This window comes from Miniopterus natalensis, chromosome 10 (genome assembly GCF_054644295.1).
Source record: "Miniopterus natalensis isolate mMinNat1 chromosome 10, mMinNat1.hap1, whole genome shotgun sequence".
Lineage (NCBI taxonomy): Eukaryota > Metazoa > Chordata > Mammalia > Chiroptera > Miniopteridae > Miniopterus > Miniopterus natalensis.
In genome coordinates this window covers 12,916,976-12,941,661 of record NC_142090.1, presented here as the reverse complement: position 1 = coordinate 12,941,661, position 24,686 = coordinate 12,916,976, and the positions used below count along the sequence as shown (strand labels likewise).

The window sequence follows — 24,686 nt, the reverse complement described above, 5'->3', positions numbered from 1 at the left end:
CAAGGAAGTTACTAAACAAGCAGTAACAACAGCACAGCAACAGAAACAAACCCTGGCGGAAGGCGGTTTCTGGTTTTCAGAGTTGCCACACTGTATTATTTTAAATGTCCAGTGTCCAGCTAATAGGTACTGTATTGAGTTTCCTTTGGGGGTGATGGAAATGTTCTGGAATTAGTCGTGGTAGTTGCACAACCTTCTGAATGTACTAAAGTCCTTTGAATTGTACACTTCAAAAGACGAATATTATGATAAGTGACATATCTCCGAAGCAATGTTTTTAAGAAAATGTCAAGGTTTCAACAAAGAAATGGAGACACTCAAACAGGAAAATATGGCCCATCCATCCCCAGGAAAAGCAGCGGTCCCTGGGAGCTGTCCCAGACGTTGGCCTTCCTGTAGAAAGACTCCATCAGCTGTCACTAATACGGTCAAAGAACTCCGGCAACCCGGGTGTGAAGGAGTGAAGGGAAGGAAAGAATATTGGCACGCCAAACAGAGTGTCAATGAAGAGATGAGATTATTTTTTAAAGGCGGAGCTTAATTCTCCCTTTGAGTTGGGCCGCAGTTAGCAACTCAGTTCCACTAAGTAGAGTGTGTCAGAGGTGATGGCGTGTCACCAAATTAGGTCCTCAGTACACAGGGGCCTCCCCTTGCTCTGGGGGAAGCCAGCGGCCATGCCATGAGGACACTCACACGGTCCTGTGGAGAGAGTTGCACAGGAAGGAGCTGAGGCCTCCTGCCAATGACCGTGTGAGTGGGTCATCTTAGACGTGAGTCTTCCAGCTCCAGTCAAGCCCTCCAGTGACTGAGCCACACCAACTGTCGTCATCATCATAGCCTCATGAGAGACCCTGAGCTAGAACCATCCAGGTAATTGGCTCTTGGATTCCCAACCCTCAGAAACTACATATCTCACAGAAACTGTTGTTTAAGCTAAGTTTTAGGGTAATCTGTTATGCAGCAATAGTAACTAATGCATGCTGAGAGGAAAAATCCTCTGAAATATCAAAGGAAAGAAGATCAATAGAGAAATGTCACCAGAAAGCTAACTTTCTTTCCATACAAGGCAGCGCACACTGGAGTAGGTCACATTTTAAAGTAATGAGCGGCTTGGCACTTAGAGATGCCAAGCAAAGGCCAATGGCCATCCATCACAGATGTCAGATGTGGTTTCCTTCTCCAGTGGGCACGTGGTGTTTGTGAATGACCTCTGTTTTTAATTTTACTTGAAATTTGACACCCACCACTCCCACTACCTTCTGTTTTCCAGAAAGAATTTGTAGTGGTCTGGAACTGTGATATGTGTACATAAACAAGCTAAGATTAAAAGTAAAAAGCAGGGACCAGAAGCCACACAGAAGAATTAGAGTTGCTGCAATTAAAATTGAGCCTGATGGAAGCTTCAAGAAAAAGAAATGTTACTCCCAACCGCAGGAGATGTTGACAGTAGATCTAGAGCAGGACTGTCAATAGGTTCCTTCCTTAGAGCCTACTGGCTAATTCTGGTTAGAGATCTGCTAGCCCAGACTCTCCCTCCCAGCTCCGACTCCTCCCCTGTGATTTGTCAGGGGCTAAACGTTACCTGATTTAAGGTAAGCTGAAGAATGTTCCGTTACATACAGAAAACAAAACATGGGTACTTATCCCTTAAGGTGCCGATGAGGAAGCCTAGCTCCCTCCTGGGAGGGGAAAAGCGGATCCCACTGTCGCTTACGGGGACCGCCTTGAAGTCTCCTAAATCAGGGCTCCTTCATCTTGCCAATGTGGGGAGGTGGTGTCCTTAGTTCACCCAAATGGGAGATGGAGGAGGTGGCTTTGCCTCATGGACAGTCCTCGCTGAGACAAGCTTCTGGGAGACTCAAAGCAAGAGTCAAGCTAACCAGCCCTAAGGCATCCTGCACACTGACCCGGGATCAACCCACACCGCCTGATGATATGAGATGGAAACATCCAAGTTCCTGGCAGGTCCCTTTTATCCAGGTGCCTCTCCTGGTTATTTCTACACCCTGGAGAAGGCTCTGGCCAGAACAGCGGCCTAGGTAAACGTGGCGCTCCAAACCTCCCGCAACCCCGTCAAGGCTACAGCTGAACTACGGAGCAACCACCAGTGGGAGCTGCCTCCACATGCCGGAAAAGACACCAAGATTTTTTTAGCTTTGCCTCTGTGTATGATTTGGGCCTAAAAGATGTTTGTGGTCGTATCAGTTGGCCACCTTAGTCATAAAAGAAATCTGACTTGGGGCCGTGCTGCCTTCTAATGAGAACTCAGATGATCAGTGACAGCCAAGGCCTCAGATCACATCTCAAAGCCGTGAGTTGCTTGGCACCGCTGGGCTCTCAGATCCCAGTGCCGTGAGCTCTGGGCAGTGAAGCCAAATGTGTGGAGCGAGGCAAACACGCTTCCCCAGCACTGTCACGAAAGCAGGACACACACTTATTCATCAAAATCGAGCCCGAGACAAAAGCGATGTTCTTTTCAACCAGAGTCTTCGTTCCCATCCTGCCCTGCAGGCTGGATGCGGGTGGCTGCAGGGCCATCAGTCTCGGGCTGGAATTAAAGCCTGCTGCGATGTTAATGAAGAGACGCCAGTGGGTTTCCTGGAAGCTATTTCAGATCCGCATAATTATGACTTAATCCCTCACCTGTGACCTTAGAAAGGTTCCCCACCCAAGTGGAAGCTGCATGATTTCTCGCCCCCAAGAGTACACTCTGTGACTCCTGCTCCCTCTGCCGTGTCGTGCCGGCATCAGTCGTGATAGCTTTATTAAATGGTGTGACCCGGCCCAGTTCCCACGCCCAGGGCGCTGTCTCCTAATCAAAACTGCAAAATGTGGCTGCGGAGGCTGTAAAGGGAAATCAGGACCTGCATCTTAACGAGCAGGTGAACCGCCCGGGGCGGGAGAGCCGCTGGCCCAGAGCGCTGGCCGGGCGGGGCTGGCTCGCAGCGGCCTCACGTCTTCAGCAGCAGCGGTCGGAAGGGCAGCCTCTAGCAGCTGGAGGCGGAGGAGTCCTCAGGGCTGTCCAGAGCTCCTGCACTGGTTCTGGGGACAGCTCTCACGGCAGGGAATCGCCACTGGGACACACGTCATCATACACAGCGGATCTGAACGGCCAAGGAGAGCCCTCCTGAAGCATATAGGCTTCTCCTTCGTCTTCCCGGGAAGATGAGAGAGGGCCGTGGGAGTCAGAGACCCTGCGACCAGGGTCAACGTTCCCTCCAAAAAATGGCTTGGAGCCAACTCAAATACCTGAACCAGATGCAAAGCCCGTGCTTGTGTCATAGCGCAGAAAAGTTACAGGGTGACTGAGGCCAGAGGCCACCAAAGGGGGTAGAGATTATGTGAAGCTTGGAGGAGAGAGGTGGGAGAGGGGGTGCAGGATGTTCCCAGAAGGAGGTGCATTTGAGCGTGGCTATAGGGATGGGGCTAGGGATTGAACTATTTCCTCAAAGTTCAGATGTTGAGATCTTAGCCCCCAGTATGGCAGAAAGCTACATCATTTGGAAATGGGGTCATTATACACGTAAATGGTTAAGATGAGGTCATACTGGGGTAGGGTGGGTCCCTGATCCAGTGCGAATGGTGTAATTATAAAAAGGGGAAATTTGGACACACACGGGGAGATGGCACATGAATTGTGCTGCCACAAGCCAATGAACTTAACTAGAAGCTGGGAGAGCGCCTGGAACTCATGCCTCCCAGCGCCTCCAGAGGACACCTTGATTTCGGACTGGCCTCAGGAACTGTGAGACAATAAATTTCTGTGGTTCTAAGCCACCCGGTCTGTGGCACTTTGTTAGAGCAGCCCTAGCGAAGTAATTCAGATCTGTAGGACTGTATATGTAGACGTGTGTAAAGAGAGCCTCAGGTGAGGAGAGCACACACCTGCTGAGTTAAGAGCGACCTTGCACGTCAGGAGCATTCAGCAGTCCAGTTCCACGGGAACGGAGCCTGAGGACGTGCTGGGACAGGCAGGAGAGAGCCCTGGATGCTGCGAAATGTCTTGTCTGGCAGTTTGCTTCTCAGTTGTTTTTGTGCTTATATTTATTATACCCACTTGGGCAGGAAGTGGCTGAGGGTCTGCCTTTAGGTCCTGGGGAGCCAGCGCGCGTGCTGGGAGGTGATCTGACAGCCTCCGGGGGAAACGGACTTGGGCTCCTCTGCTCAGAGAAATGAGGGCCCAGAAGCGGCCTAGGAAGGAAGCTGCAGCGGTCATCCGAAGAGAAGGACTGGGATAGGCCACTGCGGCAGGACAGAGGAGACAGAGACCAGAGAGGAAATTATAGGTTCACCTGGCAAATGTTTGTGAGCAGAGACGGAGGGAGAGAGGAATTGACCGTAATGTCGCTGACATTTTGAGCCTGTGACTGGGAGGACAGTAGTGCCATTCCCAGATTTATCGAGGAAGGGAGGACCATGGTGGGGGGAGTTCAAGAGTTCCTTTGCCGCCCTGGCCGGTGCGGCTCAGTTGGCTGAGCGTTGTCCTGTACGCCGAAGGGTCTCCAATTTGATTCCAGGTCGGGGCACATGCCTCGGTCGCTGGCTCAAACCCCAAAAGGGGACCTGCAGGAGGCAGCCAATGGATCTTTCTATTCCTCTCCCTTCTTCTCTCTCTCTCTCAAATCAATAAAAACATTTTAAAAAAAGACCTAAAATATCCAAATGTGTTTTTTTAATAGTTTCTTTGCACATACTGACATTGGGGTGTCTGTGTGGTTCCCAAGTGCAGGAGTCTGGCAGGCAATTGAACTTGGAAGAAAATATGAACTTGAAGGAAAACATGACATCATTCACCTGGACAAGAGAATTGAAATTTTGAAGTCAACTGAAAAATAACAGTTCTACTAAATAGGAAATGAATTAAATGGAGCGGGGAGTGGGGACCCCCTAGGTTAATCCATCTAAGGGTTGTTCTAACCCGTTCAAATGTGGGGGGTTATTTTGTTGTTTTAATACTATTAGCAAAGAAAAGGTTGGTCAGTGGGGAAAACTGCTCGACCCTGGCTTTTGGCAAATTCCTTCCTCCCTCTGGAAGGGTGGAGTAACAAAATGAATATGCCGCTTTCCCCAGTGGGAAGATGAAGCGTGAGCTCGAGCCTGGGGCCCTGCAGCCCCCAGGGTGACCCCCTACTTTGTTCTTCTGGCCATAGGGAAGCGGAAGTGGGGGCACCGAGGCAGTGAGAACGCAAAGCCCGGGTGACCGCAGCTCGGTTTCTTTGGAGAGTTCATTAGCTGGTGGCATGAAGCTCTGGTCACCCGCGCGTTCTTAATGGATGCATGGTCGGGGAAAGAGACAAAAGCAGCCGCAGCGGGGAAGGAGACGTTGGATGCTTTCAGCACCAGAGTGAGAGAAAGGACCTCCTTTAGAGCGGAGGGGGAGGCCTCGGTTAGGTGCCGCGGTGACCGGCAGTAGAAGGGTGTGCTTAACTCACACGCGCCTGTACTCAGCGCCGCTCCCCAGTGCTCAGCCAGGCAAGAGTGAGGCGCACCTCCCAAGGCCTCCTCACCGAAACGTACTAAGCCAAGCTACAGCGGCTGAGACGGCACACGGTCGTCACGTAACCCCCTCGCTCCCTCACCGTCGTCCAATAGAATATCCTGTGAGCCATGAGTAACTAAATCATCGCAAGCAGCCACCCTGGAAAAGGTAAGGAGAGCCCTGGCCGGAGTGGGTCGTCCGCTGCACCGAAAGGCTGCCTGTTGGATTCCCGGTCAGGGCACATACCCAGGCTGCGGGTTCGATCCCCACTCGGGATGCAGGAAGCAACCAATCGATGTTTCTCTCTTCCACGGTTGTTTCCATCTCTGTCTCTCCCTCTCCCTTCATCTGTAAAAAATCAATGAAAACATATTTTTGAAAATAAATAAAAAAGGTAGGAAGAGCCCCGGCCAGCGGGGCTCCTTGGTTGGAGCGCCAGCCTGTGCACCGTAGGGTCACGGGTCTGATTCACGGTCCGGGGCATGTACCTCGGTTGCAGGTGCAACCCCTGACCTCAGTCGGGAGGTGTGCACGAGGCAACAAGTGGTGCGTCGCCCCCCCCACACTCCCTTCCAGTCTCTAAAAATCAATGGGAAAAATATCCTCGGTGAGGATCGACGCCAACAACAACAAAAAGTAAGAAGAAACAGATGAAATTCATTTTAACAAAATTTAATAGCATTTTAGTAAAATCTTAACCTAATGTCCCAAATATCATCATTTCAACATACAATGTTTACATTTTTGAGGTTTTCTACTTTATTTTTGTATGAAGTCTTCCAAAGCCAGTGTATGTTTGCCCAGCGCATCTCACGTCACACGAGCCCATTTCCGGGGCTCAGGGGCCGCGCGGGGCCACTGTGGGAAAGGGCAGCCCCCCCCTTTTCTGAGCGGGCTTCAGTCCCTGCCGAACTGCTTGCCCACATTGGTTCTCTAGTGGAGCGTCCCTAGCTCACCCTCAAAAACGATCTTTCATCAGAAATACTGACCAATTAATTTGCTTGAAATCTCTCCAAAATTGCACAGTATTTCCTCCTGCTTAAGGGTTGTCTGTGGGACTCAGTTTACTAATATTATTCTGTGCTAAGGACAGACTAGAATTCAAGTAAATGTTTATAGACGGGGACTTGGGGGTGGATGAGAGCTGGCATTTACAAAGGGCTTTCTATGGGTTACAAACTGTACTAGGGCTGCATTTATATTACTTCATGTAAGTCTCACACTGAGCCTGCACAGTACATTTATTACCTACATTTTTCAGAAAACTGAAGATAAAAGAAGCTAAATACCTTGCCCGTGTATGTGTTGTCAGTAACAGCTAGCCGGCAAGAGGTCCTGATTTTCAGTACTAATGGTCCCTTTAGCTCTGAGTAACATAAGCTCAGAGGCCAGCCCTGCGGACAGTGGTTCTCGGTGGGCTTCCTGGTCTTCAGCAGTGGATGAGTCACGGGGATGAGCCCTGTGACACTCCAAGGCTGTCTTACCTTCTGATCAAGGCACATGGGTCGTCCACCTCCCTTCGCCCCACCCCACACCGCACCACCCCGGTCCACTCAGCACAGCCCCGCAGGGGGCAGAGACATTATCCAGAGACGGAGGCTCAGCAGCTGCACTAGCCCGGGAAGCCTCAGCCCTTCTCTCCCGCTAAACCATTCTCTCCCGTTAAATCCCGCAGGCTGACGGATGGGACTTGACTTGGCATCTTGGCTGTGCCTCGCACCCAGCCTTAGAAGGCCCCAGGAGCTTCCCAGCTTATGGGAGAAAAAGAACTGAAGGTAATGACAATAATAATAATATTTTTAAAAGTAATTAAAGCCCGGCCGGTGTGGCTCAGTGATTGAGCATCGACTCATGATCCAGGAGGTCACGGTTCGATTCCTGGTCAGGGCACCTGCCCGGGTTGCAGGCTCGATGCTCAGTTGGGGGGGACAGGAGGGAGCTGATCAGTGACTCTCATCAGTGTTTCTCTCTCCCTCTCCCTTCCCCTCTCTGAAATCAATAAAAATATATTTCTGAAAAAATTAAACAGTAATTGAAGGGAGCGCCTCATTTGAGAGAAAAGGGAGAAAGGCACAAAAAGGGTCACCAGGCCGGGTAAGAAGAGAGGTCACGGAAAGGGTGAGGTGGCAGAGGCGCTGTGGCAGCGTCTGTCTGTCTGTCACCGGCAGTCAGTCCCATAGCCGATGTGCAGACTGGAGGCGGCACGAGGAGCTGGCCGTCCTCTCTTCCCCGGTCCCTGCTGTCCGCGCGCACCCCAGCTCCACCTGCCCTCCCTGCCCCAGCTGGTCACAAGTGGGCGCTGATGTGTACTTTCTGCTTCCCTCCCTTGACCCTGACCCAGTCCCCTCGCCAGAGCGTGAGCTAACTGCGCCAGGGACCTCGCTCGGCTTTGCGTCTTGCACTGGGCTTCACGCCGTGCTTTGCACGCGGCAGGCACTCCATGAGCGTTGGCTGAATTTAAGGAGAGAAGTCGGGGGTGGCCTGTGAGCAGAAAGTTGTAAAGTGAAAGGCTCAAGAGCACACATGACACAAGGCTGAGGAAGGCATTTGAACTTGAGGGCGAGAAGCCGGAGATGCTGAGGGGGAGCAAAGCGGGAGGAGAGGCGCAGACCTCACGGAAGTGGGGCCGGGCCCGGGCGGTTACCCCATTCGAGAGCTCGGGCCCGGGCGGTTACCCCATTCGAGAGCTCGGGCCCGGGCGGTTACCCCATTCGAGAGCTCGGGCCCGGGCGGTTACCCCATTCGAGAGCTCGGGCCCAGGCGGCTGCTCTTCGAGGACACATACTGTTGGATCTTACACAGGCCCGTGGGGGAGAGAAGCGTCCTGCCGCTGCTGTGACATTGCTCTGTATTTCACAGCGACAGCGCTGTAACTTACACAAGGAAAATGAATAGGAAGCGATTAACGGCCCCAGATTCTACCGAAGGGGAAAAAAGGCCCAATAGCTCAGGTAGCTGGTTAACCATTAGAAACATCCGAGAGAGTTCCCATCATCAAAGGAAGTCATGAAGGACCCAGATCGTCCTTGGCCTGGGCAGAAGGTGGACATTTTTGGAATTCCAGGCTCCCTCCCACTGCCTAGGGCCGCACTGTCCCAACAGTCCTATGTGGAAGTGGCACCAATCCTGCCTCTGAACTGGTTTTTACAGAGCTGGGAAACCTTTCTCAGAGGCCCTTCCAGAAGAGACATACCATTGGTCAGATGAGTTTCGTGTGACCATCCTAAACCGATCACCAGCGAGTTACCAGACACTCTGATGGGGTGCAGTCAATCAGCCCTCATCAGGGCCTGCAGCTGGGGGGGGGCAGCCTCAGGAAACAGGAAGCAGCAAAAGTGGCCGCCCCAAGGGGGTGCCTGAGGGAGCTGAGGTTCTTAGGAAGGAGGGGAGGAATGGAGATTGGGGGTAATCGATGTTGGGTTGGCAAACATCAGGGTGTGCTCCAGCCTAGGTATCCTGTGATCTGGTTTTTAATTCTGCTTGTGGCAGTAATGTAATCTCAGCCTTTTCCCTCCAGGGGATTTCAGTGGCACTTGATTCCGTTTCTGTGGGATGCACATAACGTGGAAAGAACATGGGCTTTGGGATCAGAAGGCCTGACTACGTTTTGTACAGGACTACCTACTGGCCTAGATTCTCTTAGGCAGGGCACTTAACCTTCTCATCTGTTTTCTGGTCAGCAAACTGCAGACAATAATTTCTACTACTCTGAGTATTGGGAAACGGAACATGTGTTTCCCTTAGCACTTGGTCCAAAGCTCCATCACTGGCATCCGCACTTTGTATTACAAACCCCACCCATCCTTTTGAATCACCTGTGCACAGTTCAGTTTCTCCTACTAGATGTGGGTTAACACAGGCACCTTTTCTTACTTACCAAGTCTCCCTAAGGGAGATTCCAGGAATCCAGGAGCTCTGGCCGGTTCAGTATGTAAATTATAAAGAGAGATTGCCATTTTCTAACTAAAATGTGACACCTTTTAGTGCTGTGATGAGGTCACAGGATGTTCATTCTCCTTTCTAAGGGATGACCACCAAGTTAACAGAACTGCCCCCGGAGGAGCCATTAGGAAGGCGAAGGAGGGCTGAGGCTCTGCCCCACATTTTGTTTCTAAGGGGCTGCCATCCTCTTGCCGAGTCACTCCTGTCTTATGTCAGCGTCCCCTGGCAGCTCTCTTTTTAACCGTTGCTCCTGCAAGGAAGGTCTGGTTCTTCTGTTCTGGTAGAGTGACTCAAGACTTACGGAATCCGTTTTCTTCAACTTTCTGCTTTTCCCAAGAGCTATGTGCTTACCAGACTCACTTTAGGAGAGTGTCCAGTTTTCCAAGCGCCCTTGAGGTCTGGCTGTGGTGACCTCTCCCTGTTTTGGATTTGCACACATTATACTTGCCGCAATGTTTCCTCACCTTGGATGGTTCGACTTCTGAATGACTGAGCCCAGAATGGTAGCTTTGACAGCCTACAGCTGAGCTTCTGCAGTTTGTCACATCATTAAAATGTTTATGCTCTTTTGCTCTCAATTTGCTCTCAATTAATACATTAATGGACCTGCTTAACAATGAGATGTCTTCAGTTTCCATATGTATCATCTCTAATCAGGAATTAGGTAGGTGATTAGTCCTGGTGACATTAATAGACCAGTATTTGTTTGGGGGCAGGGCAGGGAAAGGTGTTAAGCAGAATCATGCGGCAAACCCAAGTTTTGCTCCCCAAGTAAATTCCATATACCAACCAGTATCTCAGTGATGGAAGTTTGTTAAAATCTTAAAACCAACAGCCATACTGTCATTTGGAGTTACGTGGACTTGTTTTTGGCCTTGCATGACACCCCCAACCCTCCCTTTCAAAGCACCTGATTTTTTTCTTCCTAATGGACGCCTTGGTGTCCAGTCCTTTCTGCCCCCGTGTCAAGACAGATGGGCCTCTGCTGTTTCTCCTTACACTCATTCATCTGTTTGCCTGTTACTAGAAACAGTATTACTGCTTCCTACCTGAGTTTGCCCATGCTTTCAAGATTCTCACATGCACCCAGGGCCTCTCTTCTTTCTCAATCTTCCCCTCTTCTGCTCATCTATTTCTCTTGTCAACCTTTAAAACAAAAAGGTAAGCAGTTTAGCTAGGAAAATTAAGTTTATCCAAGAAAACAGAGGAATTGCAATTTGGGACATGCAAACAATGGTGAACCATAGGTAAGTCCGGGAAACAAAGGAAGGGACCCATGCTTTTATAGAGGAAGGGAGGAAGTTGGGAGGGGCCGTTTTGAACAACAGTTCATTGGAGGAGAGCGAGTGCGCAGAATTGTGGTCGCTTCTTATTGGCTGAGTTGTTGCTAGGCAGGGAGAAAATCTTTTTTCTTTCTGTGTGGGTTTGTAGAGTCATCTGTAACGAGTGGAATGTGCATGAGAACCCTCCCTTCGCGGCTTCCCAAGTCCATTTAGAAGGAGGCTTTCCTTTATTCATTTCCACGCAGCTCAATTACCATCTCTTATGACAGCGGCAGCCTCTTCGGTGGGCACTGTTGTCAAACAATCTAGATGTTTTTTACTCTTTACTCAGAAAAACGAATGTCTTTTGTATTCAAAAGAAAATCAGTAGCAGATGAAAGTGGAATTTTAAGGACACTAAAACCTCATTCTTATCCAGCTATAACTTTAAATCCAACTTCCTCTCCCACAAATTCCTGGTAATTCATCAGCTAAATAATGTGGCTGCTTCCAAAGATTCTGACACCTAATTCTCTGCCTGTGAAGGTTTATTGTCAGAAAGAAAAATACTGTCTTTTCTTTTTCATTTTTAAAAACAAGCATAATGAAAATATAAAATATTGTTCAGGATCTTTCTAAGAAGATTGGCAGCTACTTTGAGAAATAGTTGGATGGGGAGATATGAATAGTTGAAAATCCTCTCTTCAAAGCCCCTAATCATTATTTGAATAAGTGTGAGCTGATTGGGCATGGAGAAGATCTCTCTATCTGTATTTTTAGGTTTGGTCCATATCAGTTTATTATTTTTTTAAATTTTAACACAAAGGGTAATTTTTGTCTTGTAAATTGTGATGGTTGTCATCCTTGGAATAGGTTGGATTTACGAAATATCCTACAAGTAGTCCACTAAATATTCCCTTCTGAGGTGTAAGCGTGCAATTCTCATAGCTGCTGTTGGGAGGTAGTTGGGGCATATTTATAAGTGCAGAAGCACTGTCTTATGGATTGAGTCAGCAATGGCGGTCACTGGCAGTGTAGAAATGCTGTAATTCTGCCTAAATATGTTCCCAGTTTTCACCCATAGGGTACAAAGTTCTGGGTGTAGTTTACAGAATGATTTAATTCAAGTTCAACTGGATGGCAGAGGTCCCTTCATATTAGTTCAATAGCTGAGGCAGGCCTGGGTGTGGACTGAGTTTACCCATTAGTTAGGTTCAAATGCATTGAAGAGAAGTGAGTCAAGGGGAGATACAGTCCCTTTGAGAGATGACTAGAGGAACAAGGTTGTTGAGATACCTGGGCCTAGCTGTAGCAGGAACTGAAGGATCAAGGGAAGCAAACAGTGTTTCAGAGCCCGATGAGAGCTGAAGCTGTGGAAGAAGCCTCCAGACAGGAAGCACAGCCACAGGGATGCAGGAGGTGTGAGGGAAGGACTAGCCATTGCCTATGCCTTTCAGATTATGAAATTAATACTGGCCTAGTGCTCATAGTGCCTGCCTGTAATCAGTCCCATCTTGCACAGTGTTAATGCTCTCTGCCTAAAGAGGCTATCTTTGTTTCTTTTGAAAATTTTAAACATTAAAATAAGCAGTAGTGTATTTTCAAGAAGTGATGCTGGGAAAATTGGATGTTCACATGCAAAAGAATGAAGTTGGATCCTTGCCTTACAGCATATATAAAAATTAAAAATGGATCAAAGATCTAAATATAAGAGCTAACACTACAAAAATCTTAGAAGAAAACACAGGAGAAAAGCTGCATGACACTGGATCTGACTGAATTCCTCAGGTATGACACCAAAAACACAGGCAATAAAAGTCAAAATAAATTAGGCTAAATCAAGATTAAAACGTCTGCACATCAAAGCACAGTCAACAGAGTGAAAATGCAACCCATGGAATGGGAGAAAATATTTGCAAAATCATGTCGGAAAAAAATTAATGTCTAGAACATAAAAGGAACTCCTACAACTCAACAACTACAAAAAACCAAGCAACCTGATTTAAAAATGGGCAAAGGACTTGAGTAGACATTTCTCCAAAGAAGATATACAGATGGCCAATAAGCACATAAAAAAAATGCTCAACATCACTAATCATTAGAAAAATGCAGGCAAAAATCAGAGCTACAACTTCATACCCTTTAGAATGGCTACTATTAAAAAACTCAGCAAATAAGTGTTGGTGATGACATGGAGAAACTGGAACCCTCATGCGCTGTTGGTGGGAATGTAAAATGATGCAGCTGCTACGGAAAACAGTAGGGCGGTTCCTTAAAAAATTAAAAATAGAATTACCATATGATCTTGCAATTCCACTTCTAGGTATACACTCAAAATAATTGAAAGCAGGGTCTCTGCCCACCCATGTTCATAGCAGCATTATTTACAGTAGACAAAACACGGAAGCAACCCAAGTGTCCACTGACAGATAAATGGAATATTACTCCACCTTAAACAGGAAGAAAATCTTGACACATGCTACAACATTCATAAACCTTTAGGACTTTATGCTCTGTGAAATAAGCCAGTCACAAGCAGACATGTCTGTATGATTCCCCTTACATGGGAGACTAGGCTGTTCACATTCACAGGCAGAAGATGGAGCAGTGGCCGCCTGGGACGGGCGTGAAAGGTGAGTGTGGAGTTTCTGTTTGATGGGAGTAGTTTCAGTTTTGCATAATGAAATCTGGGGAGAGATAGAAGTGATGGCTGCACAGCAGTGTGAACATACTTAATGCCAGTGAACCGTACACTTAAAAATGGTTATGATGGGAAATTTTATGTGTATTTTGCCATAAAAAGCTGTAGCATGAAGACAGTACCCAAATAGTTAATATCAAATTTCTCTAACATGACTTTTCTTCAAAGTAATTTTATAAAAGCTTTAAATCACTTTAGGAATGAATTCACCATCAAGGTGGACTCTTGAGTAACTAGATTTGGTTACTCAAAGCACATGGCACAGAGAGCTAGGGCTTCAATAATTGATGAACTTCGAAAAATGCCCCAAGCCTCCATTTATTTATAATGAAAATACTATGCATATTCATACTATGTTGTTTGTACCTGCAAGGCTCTTCACAAAGCGGATAAATAATTCAAGGGCAAATTTGCTCACCTGGTCAATAAAAGGCCGAAGGTCAGGGTTCTAGCCCAGGCCTCTGAGGGTTACTGTTTCTGTTCTCCAGGTGTGTACGTTGCCAGAGTCCATGACTCCCTGAAAGGCCCTGGGACAGGACTCAAGGTGTGATTCCCCTTTTACAATCCTCTCCCCGCTTCTGAATAAATAACATTTCATCTGAAGGGAAAATAATTCCAAAGCCACCTCATGCCTACTTGTAATTCCATGCATGTGGCTCTGTTATTATTGTCATTATTATCATTATTATTATTATTTCTATGTGCATCCTAGACCTTCTAATGCTCTCAGTGGTTTGCATCATCGTGGCCCTTAAGGAAGGCAAGTGTGCTCCCCAGACAGTGGGAAGAATGAAGTTCAGGCAGAACATCCATGGGGCCCTTTGACCGGACAGGGTGATTGGAACAAAGACAGTAAAATATGTGAGACCTGTTCTTTGCTTTTCACAGATTCCAAAAGACTTTCTTTCTGTCCCTTACTTAGAAACCACCCATTACGGTCACCTTCTGTGATGGTTAATTTTATGTGTTACCTTGACTGGGCCACAGGATGCCCAGACATTGGTCAAGCATTATTCTGGGTGCATTTGTGAGTGTTTCTGGATGAGATGAACATTTGAATCAGTAGACCGAGTAAAGCAAAGCACCCTCCCTAATGTGGGTGGGCGTCATCCAATCAGTCGAAGACCTGGATAGAACAAAAAGACTTAGTGAAGGAAATCTGACTGTTGCACTGGACATCTGTCTTCCTCCTCTCCCAGACTGCACTTTATGCCCTGGGCTCTCCTGGCTTCCCAGCTTGCCTACTTCAGATCTTGGGACTTCTCGCATCCATAATCATGTCAGCCAATTCCTGTACTTTATTTTATCTCCTATTGGTTCTGTTTCTCTGCAGAACATTAACTAACATACCTGCATTGTTGGAACAATTTGCAGCTTTTTTTTTTTTTAACTTTTGTAGTAGCAAAGATTTGTTTATGATGGAAGATCATACTGACAGTAGCAAAGCCCAATATGGAAATAATCACTGGAAAGAGAGTTAGAAGATAAAGATTCTAACTTCAATCTGTTACTAACCAGTTGGGTGAGACTGAAGGAAATCCACACATTCTATGTATAAGTTAACTTTGCTGCCTTTCAAACTATCCCAGATCTTACCTGCTTAAAACAACCACTTATTTAGCTCATGATTCTTTACATTGACTGGACAGTTCTTCTGGTCTGGTTTTTGCTCATCTGGTTTTTTCTGGGTTCCCTCGGGAATCTTGGGTCAGTTGGCAGGTTAGCTGGTACTAGATGACCTAGGCTGTCTTCATTCACATGTCTGGCAAGCAACGAGAGGCAGCTGCCTGAGGCCCAGGGAACTAGGCCCATTGTCTCTCATTGCCCAGCCGGTTGGCCCCGGCTTCTTCGCAGGGGGACCACAGTGTTTGTAAGAGGAGCAAGAAAGAGCAGCCCAGTGCCCAAGCATTTTAAAGTCTCTGCTGGTGCCACATTAGTTACTGTTGTGTTGACCAACACAAGTTACATGGCCAAGCCCAGATTCAAGGAGTGGAGAAATAGGCTCCACCTCTTGATGGGAGGGCTGCAGAGTCGAATTGCAAGGGGTGTGTGTACACGGATGAAAGGAATTGGGGGCCATACTTGCAATTTACCACACCAGTCCAGCCAATTTTATATTCGTTTCAATTACCTCTTCACAGAGTAACAACTGGTGATAATGGTGACCGGGGTGTTTCCTGTGCTTTATATGAGAGCCTGTGGGAGGTAGGCACCGGGACTGGCTTGCAGTAGATCTGAGGTCTGACTCTAAACAAGTCCTGTTAGACCCTGTGAACTCTGTATTTCTTTGGTGGCTTCGGAGTCCAGGTTCTCCTTTCTGAGACAGGAATCCTGCTAATTTTATTTCAAACACTCATCTGCACAGATGTTTACTCGGGAGGAATGAAATGACAGTTACATTCAGTAATTGTCATGGGAAAGGGACAGGCCAGAGTAGGTCTGCCTCAGGCCAGTCAGTAGTGACTTCATGCAGAAAAGATTACACAATGCAAGTCCAGGTGATTTTTGAGAGTATGTTTATTAAAGCTGGGGACAAACAAAGGAAAGGCTCAGGGTAAAAGCAGCAATAGGAAAGAGACTAGGCGGAGCTTCTCTGGGTCTCTAGAAACATTCTAGGAAAGAAGTGAGCCACGCTGGGCTGCGTGAACTCCCTGAGAAGTAAATGTCACTGACAGTAGTGAGCATAGGCAAGGCTGCCTTTAGCTCGCTGGTACGTTAGAGAAAGGGGGCCTTGGAGACAGGTTCAGGGGGTTAGACTGGGGTGAGCTGCTGCTGCCTGTTGCTCCCCTGGTTGCAAGTCTTGCGGGGACCCTTAGAGTTTAGGAGAGAAAAGTAAAGATGCATGCCTGAGAGGAAAGGAAGGCATGGGCATGCTCCAGAGAGAGCCTGTGCTGGGTCTTTGTCTTGAGCGTTCTTACCTGTTTTCAAAAGGCAAGATATTAGGGGAGGAACTTGATAGAATATGCATCAGCTTTACGCTGATGTGCCAAAATGAGATTTATTCCCCTGACTTTATCTTCTTTGGGTGTGATTTGATGCAAATAGCACTAATTGGATTTCTGTTATCTGTCTCCCTGAGTAGGGTGATTTAAGCTACTTATCCTCTGGTTGGGGAGGAGAAGTGTAAACCATTTACTCTTAAGTGTCCTTGGTTAAGGAAGGTAGGATTTTGTGATTTACTAAATGGCTGTACACTGCTTGGACGTTTAACTATGTGTCTCAATTTCCCTATTCCACTTCTCCCGATTTACTAACCTGTCTCATAATCACTATAAGGCTAAGCTTTGAGCAGTCAATACATTTTTATAAAGCACCTACTATGTGCAGGGAACTTTTTGCAAGGAAGGAAGGGATCCTCAGTGAAGAAAGGTAACTGAGAAAATTTGCCCACAAAGTGTAGATGTAAATTGTGTAAAGTGCCTAAAATATACAGTACATCAAAGACCAACAAAGTCTCCTATTAATCTCATGGGAAAGCATCATCTATGTGTGAAACCAAGGATTATAAGGTTCCTGCCTTCTCCTCGTGGCTGTCAGAATCTCTCATCAGTCCCATCTTTTCCATATTTTTTTCAAAAGTCATCCTCTAGATTCTGCTAAGACATTTTGATACAGGAGACAATGTCATCATCTTCCTCACTCGTGCCCCTTTTCTCCTAGGAAGGCAGCACCCCCCCCTTCTTCCCAGCCTCCAGTGAACAGGTTTTATTTCTAACAAATTAGTTAATTCCCAGAGGCCCTTCCTGAAACACGTCTGGTCCAGCCTCCTCGCCTCTGTTGATGCCACTTTCCATTCCTGGCCTGCTCACCTCCTCCTGTGTGTCTTTTCTCCTAGAAGGCCTCGTTCAACTCCTAGCTTATCCGGGAAGCCTCTGAGCATCCTGGTCTTGGGACACAGATTTATCTCAACTGCCAGTGCCATGGACTGGCCTGGGGCGCTGCTTTATCTGCCACGGGGAGTGAGCCTGTCTGCCAAGAGCACAGAAAGAAGGGCCGGTCTGCATGTGCCTCCAACCCAGGCCCCCCGAAGGCCTGCAACACTAACTCGAAGTGGGTTGGGTGGGACTCACCTTCTCTAGTGTGCTTTTAATTCATTTTCAAAATCTCTATCCTGCTGCCCAACCATAATGCAGATCCCATGAATGAAGGCCCATTTTTGCACCCTCAGTGCCTGACACAGCATCTGCATACAGGGCCTCGGGTAACCAGGTGGTGACGGCGGTGACCAGGGTGCTTCCTGTGCTTTGCATCAGAGCTGCGTGATCTGCTTCTCCACAAAGCAGCGGCGTTTCAGACTGTTGCACCTGGATGAAGCGATCGCGAGTTTCGAAGCGTGTGGCCCTGGTGGGATTTCCTGCGCAGCTCGTTCGTCTGCTCTTCCTCCTGTTCTTACTGTCGAGCGCCACCGGGAGGCTTTGGTTACTGAGCCTCGTGTCTCTCAAGCTCTTTCCTTTCTGCCACCTCCTGTGACTCTTGCTTTCTGAATTCCTTCTGGTCTTCTTTGATCTTCTGAACATTCTAGCATAACATCCTCGAGCCCTCATATCTTCTCCCAAAATATCTCAGACAGCCCTTTCTGGTCATCATTTTAACACTTGAATCGTTTTTTATCTTAATTTGTGACTTCTCTGCTGAAATTCCCCTTCTGCCTGGGAAGGTAATCTGAGCTAGAAAATCTCAGTAATCGTATCTAGTCCTCTGTTCAGATTTTATTACTGACTTGATTGATGTTTGCAATTCCTTTGCCAACAACTCTTCGTTGGCTCAATTTTCCTACCTTTGTCTGTGAGCTTTTTTGATGATCTCTTCTGAGACTACAATTTTTATCTTTGAGCCCAACACCAATATCTGATCCAGGGTATCTATTAGTGGGTGCCCCCACCCCCTCACCCCCACCAAATGCCTTTGATATCTGCTTAGAACAGGTATTATTAGGCTCAGTCAAGTCCTGCCTGGGCCTTATCAGGCTCTGCCAGCCCAATTAATTACTACAATGATTATCTAACTACAGGTGATTTCTGCAAAGATAACAAATGAAGTTCCTCAAGTGATGTACTGTCTTTTCCCAACATTTTTGGATAATCATCATGAGACTCAAAGTGTCTCTCTGACATTTTGAAGGACCCTTCCCCACCAGGTGATGTTCTCATGGCTCCTCTATTTTCCCTCCTTAGGCCTTATGGCAATTAATATTAGATAATTATTTGTGTAATTATTTTGCTTAATTCTGCAGATCCAATAGGCTGTTGTTAGATAAGGAACTTGCTTCCTTATGAAGAAACATCCTTTCCTCACAGAAAGGGATAACTAAACATAAAAGGAAGAAACATTAATGCACTGAATTTTCTTGAAGCCAAGGTTCTCCTCTGTCTTAGTCAGTTTGGGTTGCTACAGACAGGGTGGTTTATAAACAGCAGAAATTCACATCTCACAGTTCTGGAAGCTGGAAGGCCAAGATCAGGGTGCCACGTTCAGGTTCCAGGGAAGACCTACTTCTGGGGTGCAGACTGCCACCTTCTCCCTGTATCTTCACATGGCAGAAAAAGGGGTGCCTCTCTGGCCTCTTCTAATGCCATTCATGGGGGTCCCACCCTCACGACCTGATCACCCCAAGAGGTCCCACCTCCTCACACCATCACATTGGGAATTAGATTTCGACGTATGCCTTTGGGGAGGGGCGTGGAACACAAAAGCTCGGTCTATATCCTCCTCCATAAAGTTTTACTACAGGAGTCCAGTGACCCTACAGTGTTTTGGTTTAGGATGTGGGCCGGGAAACCAGACTCCGTTTAAGTCCTGGTTTTGCCTCTGTGTGCCAAAGTGGGTTGCATGGGTTACATAACCCATCGGTCCCTATCTTCCCTCGTCTGTTACATAGGGCTGAGAATATTAATCTCTACCTTCCAGGGTGCACACGGTGCTAAAGCGAGCGAATGCTTGCGGAGCACTTGGCTGGGTGCCTGGCACACAGAAATTACTCACGAACATTGTTTCTGGTTGTGTTTCCATTGTTACCATTATATCAGTGGTGCCTTCCATGGCCTGTCTGCTCTCCCAATTTCATGGTATTCTGTAAAACTTATAGTGTTCCACAGAAAACATCATGAGTTCAAGACGCTGCCATCTCATTTTCCTTTACACAAGATTGGGGAGCGGGTGTAGGTAAGTGAAAGGGGCAGGGGCACACATTCTTTGCTTTGCCCAAGGTCTGCACTCCTGGGAAGACTGTCTTCCCAAGTACAGAAAACAGACCTTTCAAATCGTCCCTGCCTTTCCTGCCCATTCTCAGCGAGTAAGGCCCTGCGTCAGGCACTGGCTCCAGGCTGTCAGACGCCCCTGCTCCGCACAGAAAAGTTAGGGATAAGGGTGGATAGTGCTCCCGGATCCCAGAATCGGGGGCTTTGGATCCCAGAAGACCTAAGTTGGAGTTTTGATTTGGCCACAAATAGTGTATCTGGGCAACTTGCTAGCATTTTCGGGCATCGTTCTTTGCCTCGGTAAACTGGGGGATAGGTTCCTAGTTCAGAGAACAATTGGAATAATTAACTGAGGTGTCTACAGAGCAGTCAGCATAGGCCTGATTTACAATAAGCAGTGTATAAATGGAAGTGATTATTGATGTTTTGTGCTAATAGGAAAACACCTCCTCTCCTTTGCCTAATTCTGTCTTCTCTATCTGGTAAAATAACTTTTAGAAATAATTTTGTTTTATAGAAACAAATGCCCTCAATTTTGGTGCCCAGAATCCCAAAGTAGGGATTCTATTGATAAAATTTCAGCCTGGGGAGCATTTTCATGAACCAGCAAGAACAAAGATGGAGCAACAAGAGGTCTAGATTCTAATTCCTGCTCAGCTGCTAACGAGTCGGGCGATTTGGGGGAGGTGTTGCCCCTGGAGGGCCATCAGTTTCTTCCGTAAAAGGAAAAGTTGGGAAAAGATGGGCTTTGAAGTTCCTTCTAGTTCTGATATGCTGTGGATCTATATGAAGGGTCATTCTCTTGATGATTTCTTTTACTGATACTTAAGAACCTTAACTGATACATGTGTTTTCTTATGAGACTTCTTGTCAGAAGCTTTCTCTTGCCTCATATTTTCCACCTGCAAAAGTGGTAGTTGAAGGTAGACTATGGAGCTGGCTGTTCTAGGTTTGGATTTCAACACCAGCACTTGACTTTGGGCCAGCTACCTGGGCCTCAGTTACCTCACCTGTCAAATGGGAGTAGACAAAGGATAGACATGAAGATGAAAAGAGACAAAATGCTTAGAAATATATAACCCCAAAGGCTCTAGTTTAATGTCCTGAAAGGCATTAACCAGTTTTATCTCTTAGTGAATTTATTTCGGGATATCTTTCTTTGTGGATTATGAATACCCTATTACCATCACACTCGTTTCCTCATTAATGAGTTGAATAAAGTCACATTTCATTCTGTTTTTTGTATGAGAATTATATATTTAACTCTTTGAAAATTATCCTCTGACAGGTCCTAACTGACTGACTTAAGATGCGTTCCTTATTAGATTGATATTGGCAAAATTTGCTTTGCTACAAATGTTAAGTTATTGGGTGGGGAACACACACTGGGTTTCCATTTTTATATATTCTCTCCCCCTCTTCCTAATGCCAGTTAGCTACAACCAGGTCCTAAGGGGGTGAAGGTGGGGAAATACGCCTTGGAGGAGTCTCTACCCACTGGAAAAAGAAATAAGCAAGCTACAAAGATGAGCATGGCAGAAAAAGGTACTTTCATTGTGGCCTTTACATTTATGACTAGCAAGATAATGAAGGAAGGTAATTCTGAAAGCTTTATGTCTGTTTTAATGGCCCCTCAAGCACTGAGAAAGATAATAGTCAATGGACGGTATCCATAGGATTTTTCTCTCTTCCCCTGACAGCCATTGGCAGGATCATTTTCTATTTGTAACTGCTATCACTGAAGCATGGAGAAAAGGCCCTGTAAGGCCAGGCCGATGAGTACACTTCCCTGCAAGGATCTCTGTTGTCATCAAGATGGCAAAAATAGTTACTACAATTTTCATTCTGCTTTTCTATAGAGTGTCTACTTGGTGGAGCTTAAGGCAATGGGATTTGGGCCACATAAAATCACACTAGCATAAAAATCACACTTTGTAATCTTACAAGAGTATTTTATGAAACTGCAAAGAGAACCTATGCAAAAAGACAAAGATAACCAGTGCAGGTCACTTGACTAATACAATTATTTATGGGATGCTACTAGCTTTTCAGAAGCTCTCAGATACAGTGTCAATTTGACAGTCATTTTTCCCCCCTCTCTCTCTGGATTGGATTGTTCGACCACTGCCAGTTTTTCTCCCCAAGGACAGGGCTTATCATGTCTCAGGGAAAAATGTAAATTAATTGCAAATCAGCTTTCAGTTGTTGACTGCTAGTTTCTCTTTATTATCTGTAATTAAACCATAAGGTTGGGAGCCATGCCTTTTATTTCATTTATGCAAACCCTCATCTCTTAACACCGTGCTCTGTGGAGAGTAAAATTCCAGTGTTAGTAGCTTTCGGACAGAGTGTTAGACATCTAACACCTCCAAGGTGTGACTCTGCAGAAAGAACCTTCGTGCATGCAACAGTGGGGCTCACAGGTGACCTTGGGTGGGATGAAAAATCTCTAAGAGGGTCTTCGAGGTCTGGAGGAAACAGAGTTGGACACAAAGAAAAGGGGTGTGTAAAAAAGAGGTGAGCCCTAGCTAGTTTGGTTCAGTGGTTAGAGCGTCACCCCACCACCCAAGGGTCACAGGTTTGATTCCCCGTCAAGGGCATGGACCTAGGTTGCAGGAAATCCCTGGCTCTGGTTGGGACACGTGTGGGAGGCGACCAATCAATGTGTCTGTCTCATATCAGTGTTTCTCTCTCTGCCTCTCTCCCCCTTCCACTGTCTCCAAAAAATCAATGGGAAAAATATCCTCATGCAAGGATTAACAAAAATAAAAAAAAGTGGTGAAAACGAGAAAGACCAGCAAAAAGAAACAAAGCCAGAGAACGAATGCACTAAAAAGAACAAAAACAACAAAAAGAAGAGGCAGACAAAAAAGAAAGTCGCGTGCCTGCGGTGGAGCCCACGGAGAGCTGGGACTCCGGAGGGGGAAGACTACAGCCCCCAGAACCCCTTGCGGCGCCTCCTCCCTGGGGGCCAGTCTCCTAGGCAACCTGGGGTAAACAAGATGGCGACCTCCGGGGGCGATCCCCCGAGGCCGAGGCCTACCTCTCTCCAGGGAGGCGTGAACGTTTCTAGAAGCGGAGCCCAAGCGATACTGTTTCGCTCGGATAAAGATCGCTGGGCGTCATTTCCCATGGGGCAGCGATCGAAAGGCACTTACCGGGAGTCCTCCTCCTACCTGCTCCAGCACCTCATTCGCCGCTTCCAGGGCTCGGAAGCCGACCAAGAGGAGTTCGAGGACGAGGGCGAGGGCGAGATGGAATCCGAGGAGTCCGAGGAGTCCGAAGTGCCGAATTTGGAGGTGCGCCTTCCCCGACCCCTCACCCCTCGCTCTTCCCTCCCGCTGGGGGGGGGGGGCTACTTCGGCGGCAGCTCCAAGGCCCCCCCTTTCCTCCCCGCTTCAGTTACCTGGTGTCCTCCCGTCGTGGACGTATTTCCAAGCATCCCCTTTACTTTTCATGAGCACATTTGGCTTCTTAAGAGCCAAGTTAGGCGGCGTCGTTAGGGAAGATGATGTATTTCTGGGGACTTTGGGCTCCAACTTTGTCAAAACCACGCCGCCGCCGACGTGGCGGGCGGGGGCTGGTCCTCGGCGTCCCGCCCCGCCCCGCGCCCCGGCTGGCCCCGGCTGGCCCCGGCTGGCCCCGGCTGGCCCCGGCTGGCCCCGGCTGGCCCCGGCTGGCCCCGGCTGGCCCCGGCTGGCCCCGGCTGGCCCCGGCTGGCCCCCGTCCTCTTTGCTCCAGGGGAGGGTCTTGAATGCTTTTGAAATAACTTGAGCAGGGCTCGCTACAGCAGCAGGTGACTTGGAAGTTTAATATATCACTTCTGCCTGGGGCATATGATGGATTATCAAGCAGCGCACACGCGCGCACACTCACACACGCTCTCACGCGCGCACACTCACACACGCTCTCACGCGCGCACACTCACACACGCTCTCACGCGCGCACACTCACACACGCTCTCACGCGCGCACACTCACACACGCTCTCACGCGCGCACACACGCACACGCGCGCACGGGAGCGCTGGAGGCCGCGGAAGGCTCCCCGCGTCCCGCCTGCATCGCCTGGGCGCGGCTTCGCCTTCCCGGGGACCGCGGATTCGCGTCCGCGCGGCGCCTCTCCCCGCCGCCCCCCGCCCCGCCCTCCTCGCCCTGCCCCCCCTTTCCTGCCCGCCGCCCCCCGCCCCGCCCTCCTCGCCCTGCCCCCCCTTCTCGCCCTGCCCCCCCTTTCCTGCCCGCCGCCCCCCGCCCCGCCCTCCGCGCCCTGCCCCCCCTTCTCGCCCTGCCCCCCCTTTCCTTCCCGCCGCCCCCCGCCCCGCCCTCCGCGCCCTGCCCCCCCTTCTCGCCCTGCCCCCCCTTTCCTTCCCGCCGCCCCCCGCCCCGCCCTCCTCGCCCTGCCCCCCTTTCCTTCCCGCCGCCCCCCGCCCCGCCCTCCTCGCCCTGCCCCCCTTTCCTTCCCGCCGCCCCCCGCCCCGCCCTCCGCGCCCTGCCCCCCTTTCCTTCCCGCCCGTCCCCGCCCCTTTCGGGTCCTCAGCACCCCGCCTCCGTCCCGGGCTTCTGGCCGGCTGTTTGCTTTGAGCCGCCCACCTGCTGCTCCTCGGGACCGCTGGCTTTCCTCGGTCCTGCTGCCGGGACACCAGTCGGCGTTTCTCCCGGTGTCAGTCGTTTCCCGCGGACAGGCCCTCCGCCGCTTCCCCCCTGGGCGGCGCGGGCCTCAGCTCCCTTCGGGGGCGGCGGGGGCGAGACGGGGCTCCCAGCGCCCGCCCGGCCGCTCGTGGGCGCCCCGCGCCGCGCTCAGGGCCTCTTCTCCTCCTTAGACGTATTTCTTCTTCCCCCAGCAGCCTGCGGTGCCTCGTGGCTCCCACTCTGCCTTGAACCCCTAACACGTCACCCCGCTTCGGTTCCCCGCTTTTGTAACGCCCTCGGGCTCGCTTTCAGCACTTGGCCCCTTTGGCCCCTTTGGCCCCTTTGGCCCACCTGCCTCCTGCCTCGTCCCCGACCTTCCTTTCCGCGCGCTCCTTGCACACGAGCTCTGCTTAAAGTGCGCTGTAGGGAGTCACCCCGTACTTGCTCGTCTTTTGATTTATTTTGCAGCCCTCACCGT

General features: G+C 48.8%; 1 protein-coding gene across 2 annotated transcripts in view; it reads left to right on the top strand.

Moving 5' to 3' along the window:
* The first annotated feature begins 22,570 nt into the window (after positions 1–22,570).
* Positions 22,571–24,686, top strand: part of LRGUK (leucine rich repeats and guanylate kinase domain containing) — a 90,311-nt gene continuing 88,195 nt past the window's right edge. For both annotated transcript variants that reach the window (XM_087821011.1, XM_087821010.1), the window contains exon 1: positions 22,571–22,880. In XM_087821011.1, coding sequence (XP_087677137.1) covers positions 22,584–22,880 — 297 coding nt within the window. In that variant the 5' untranslated portion in view covers positions 22,571–22,583. The remainder of the gene's footprint in view (positions 22,881–24,686) is intronic.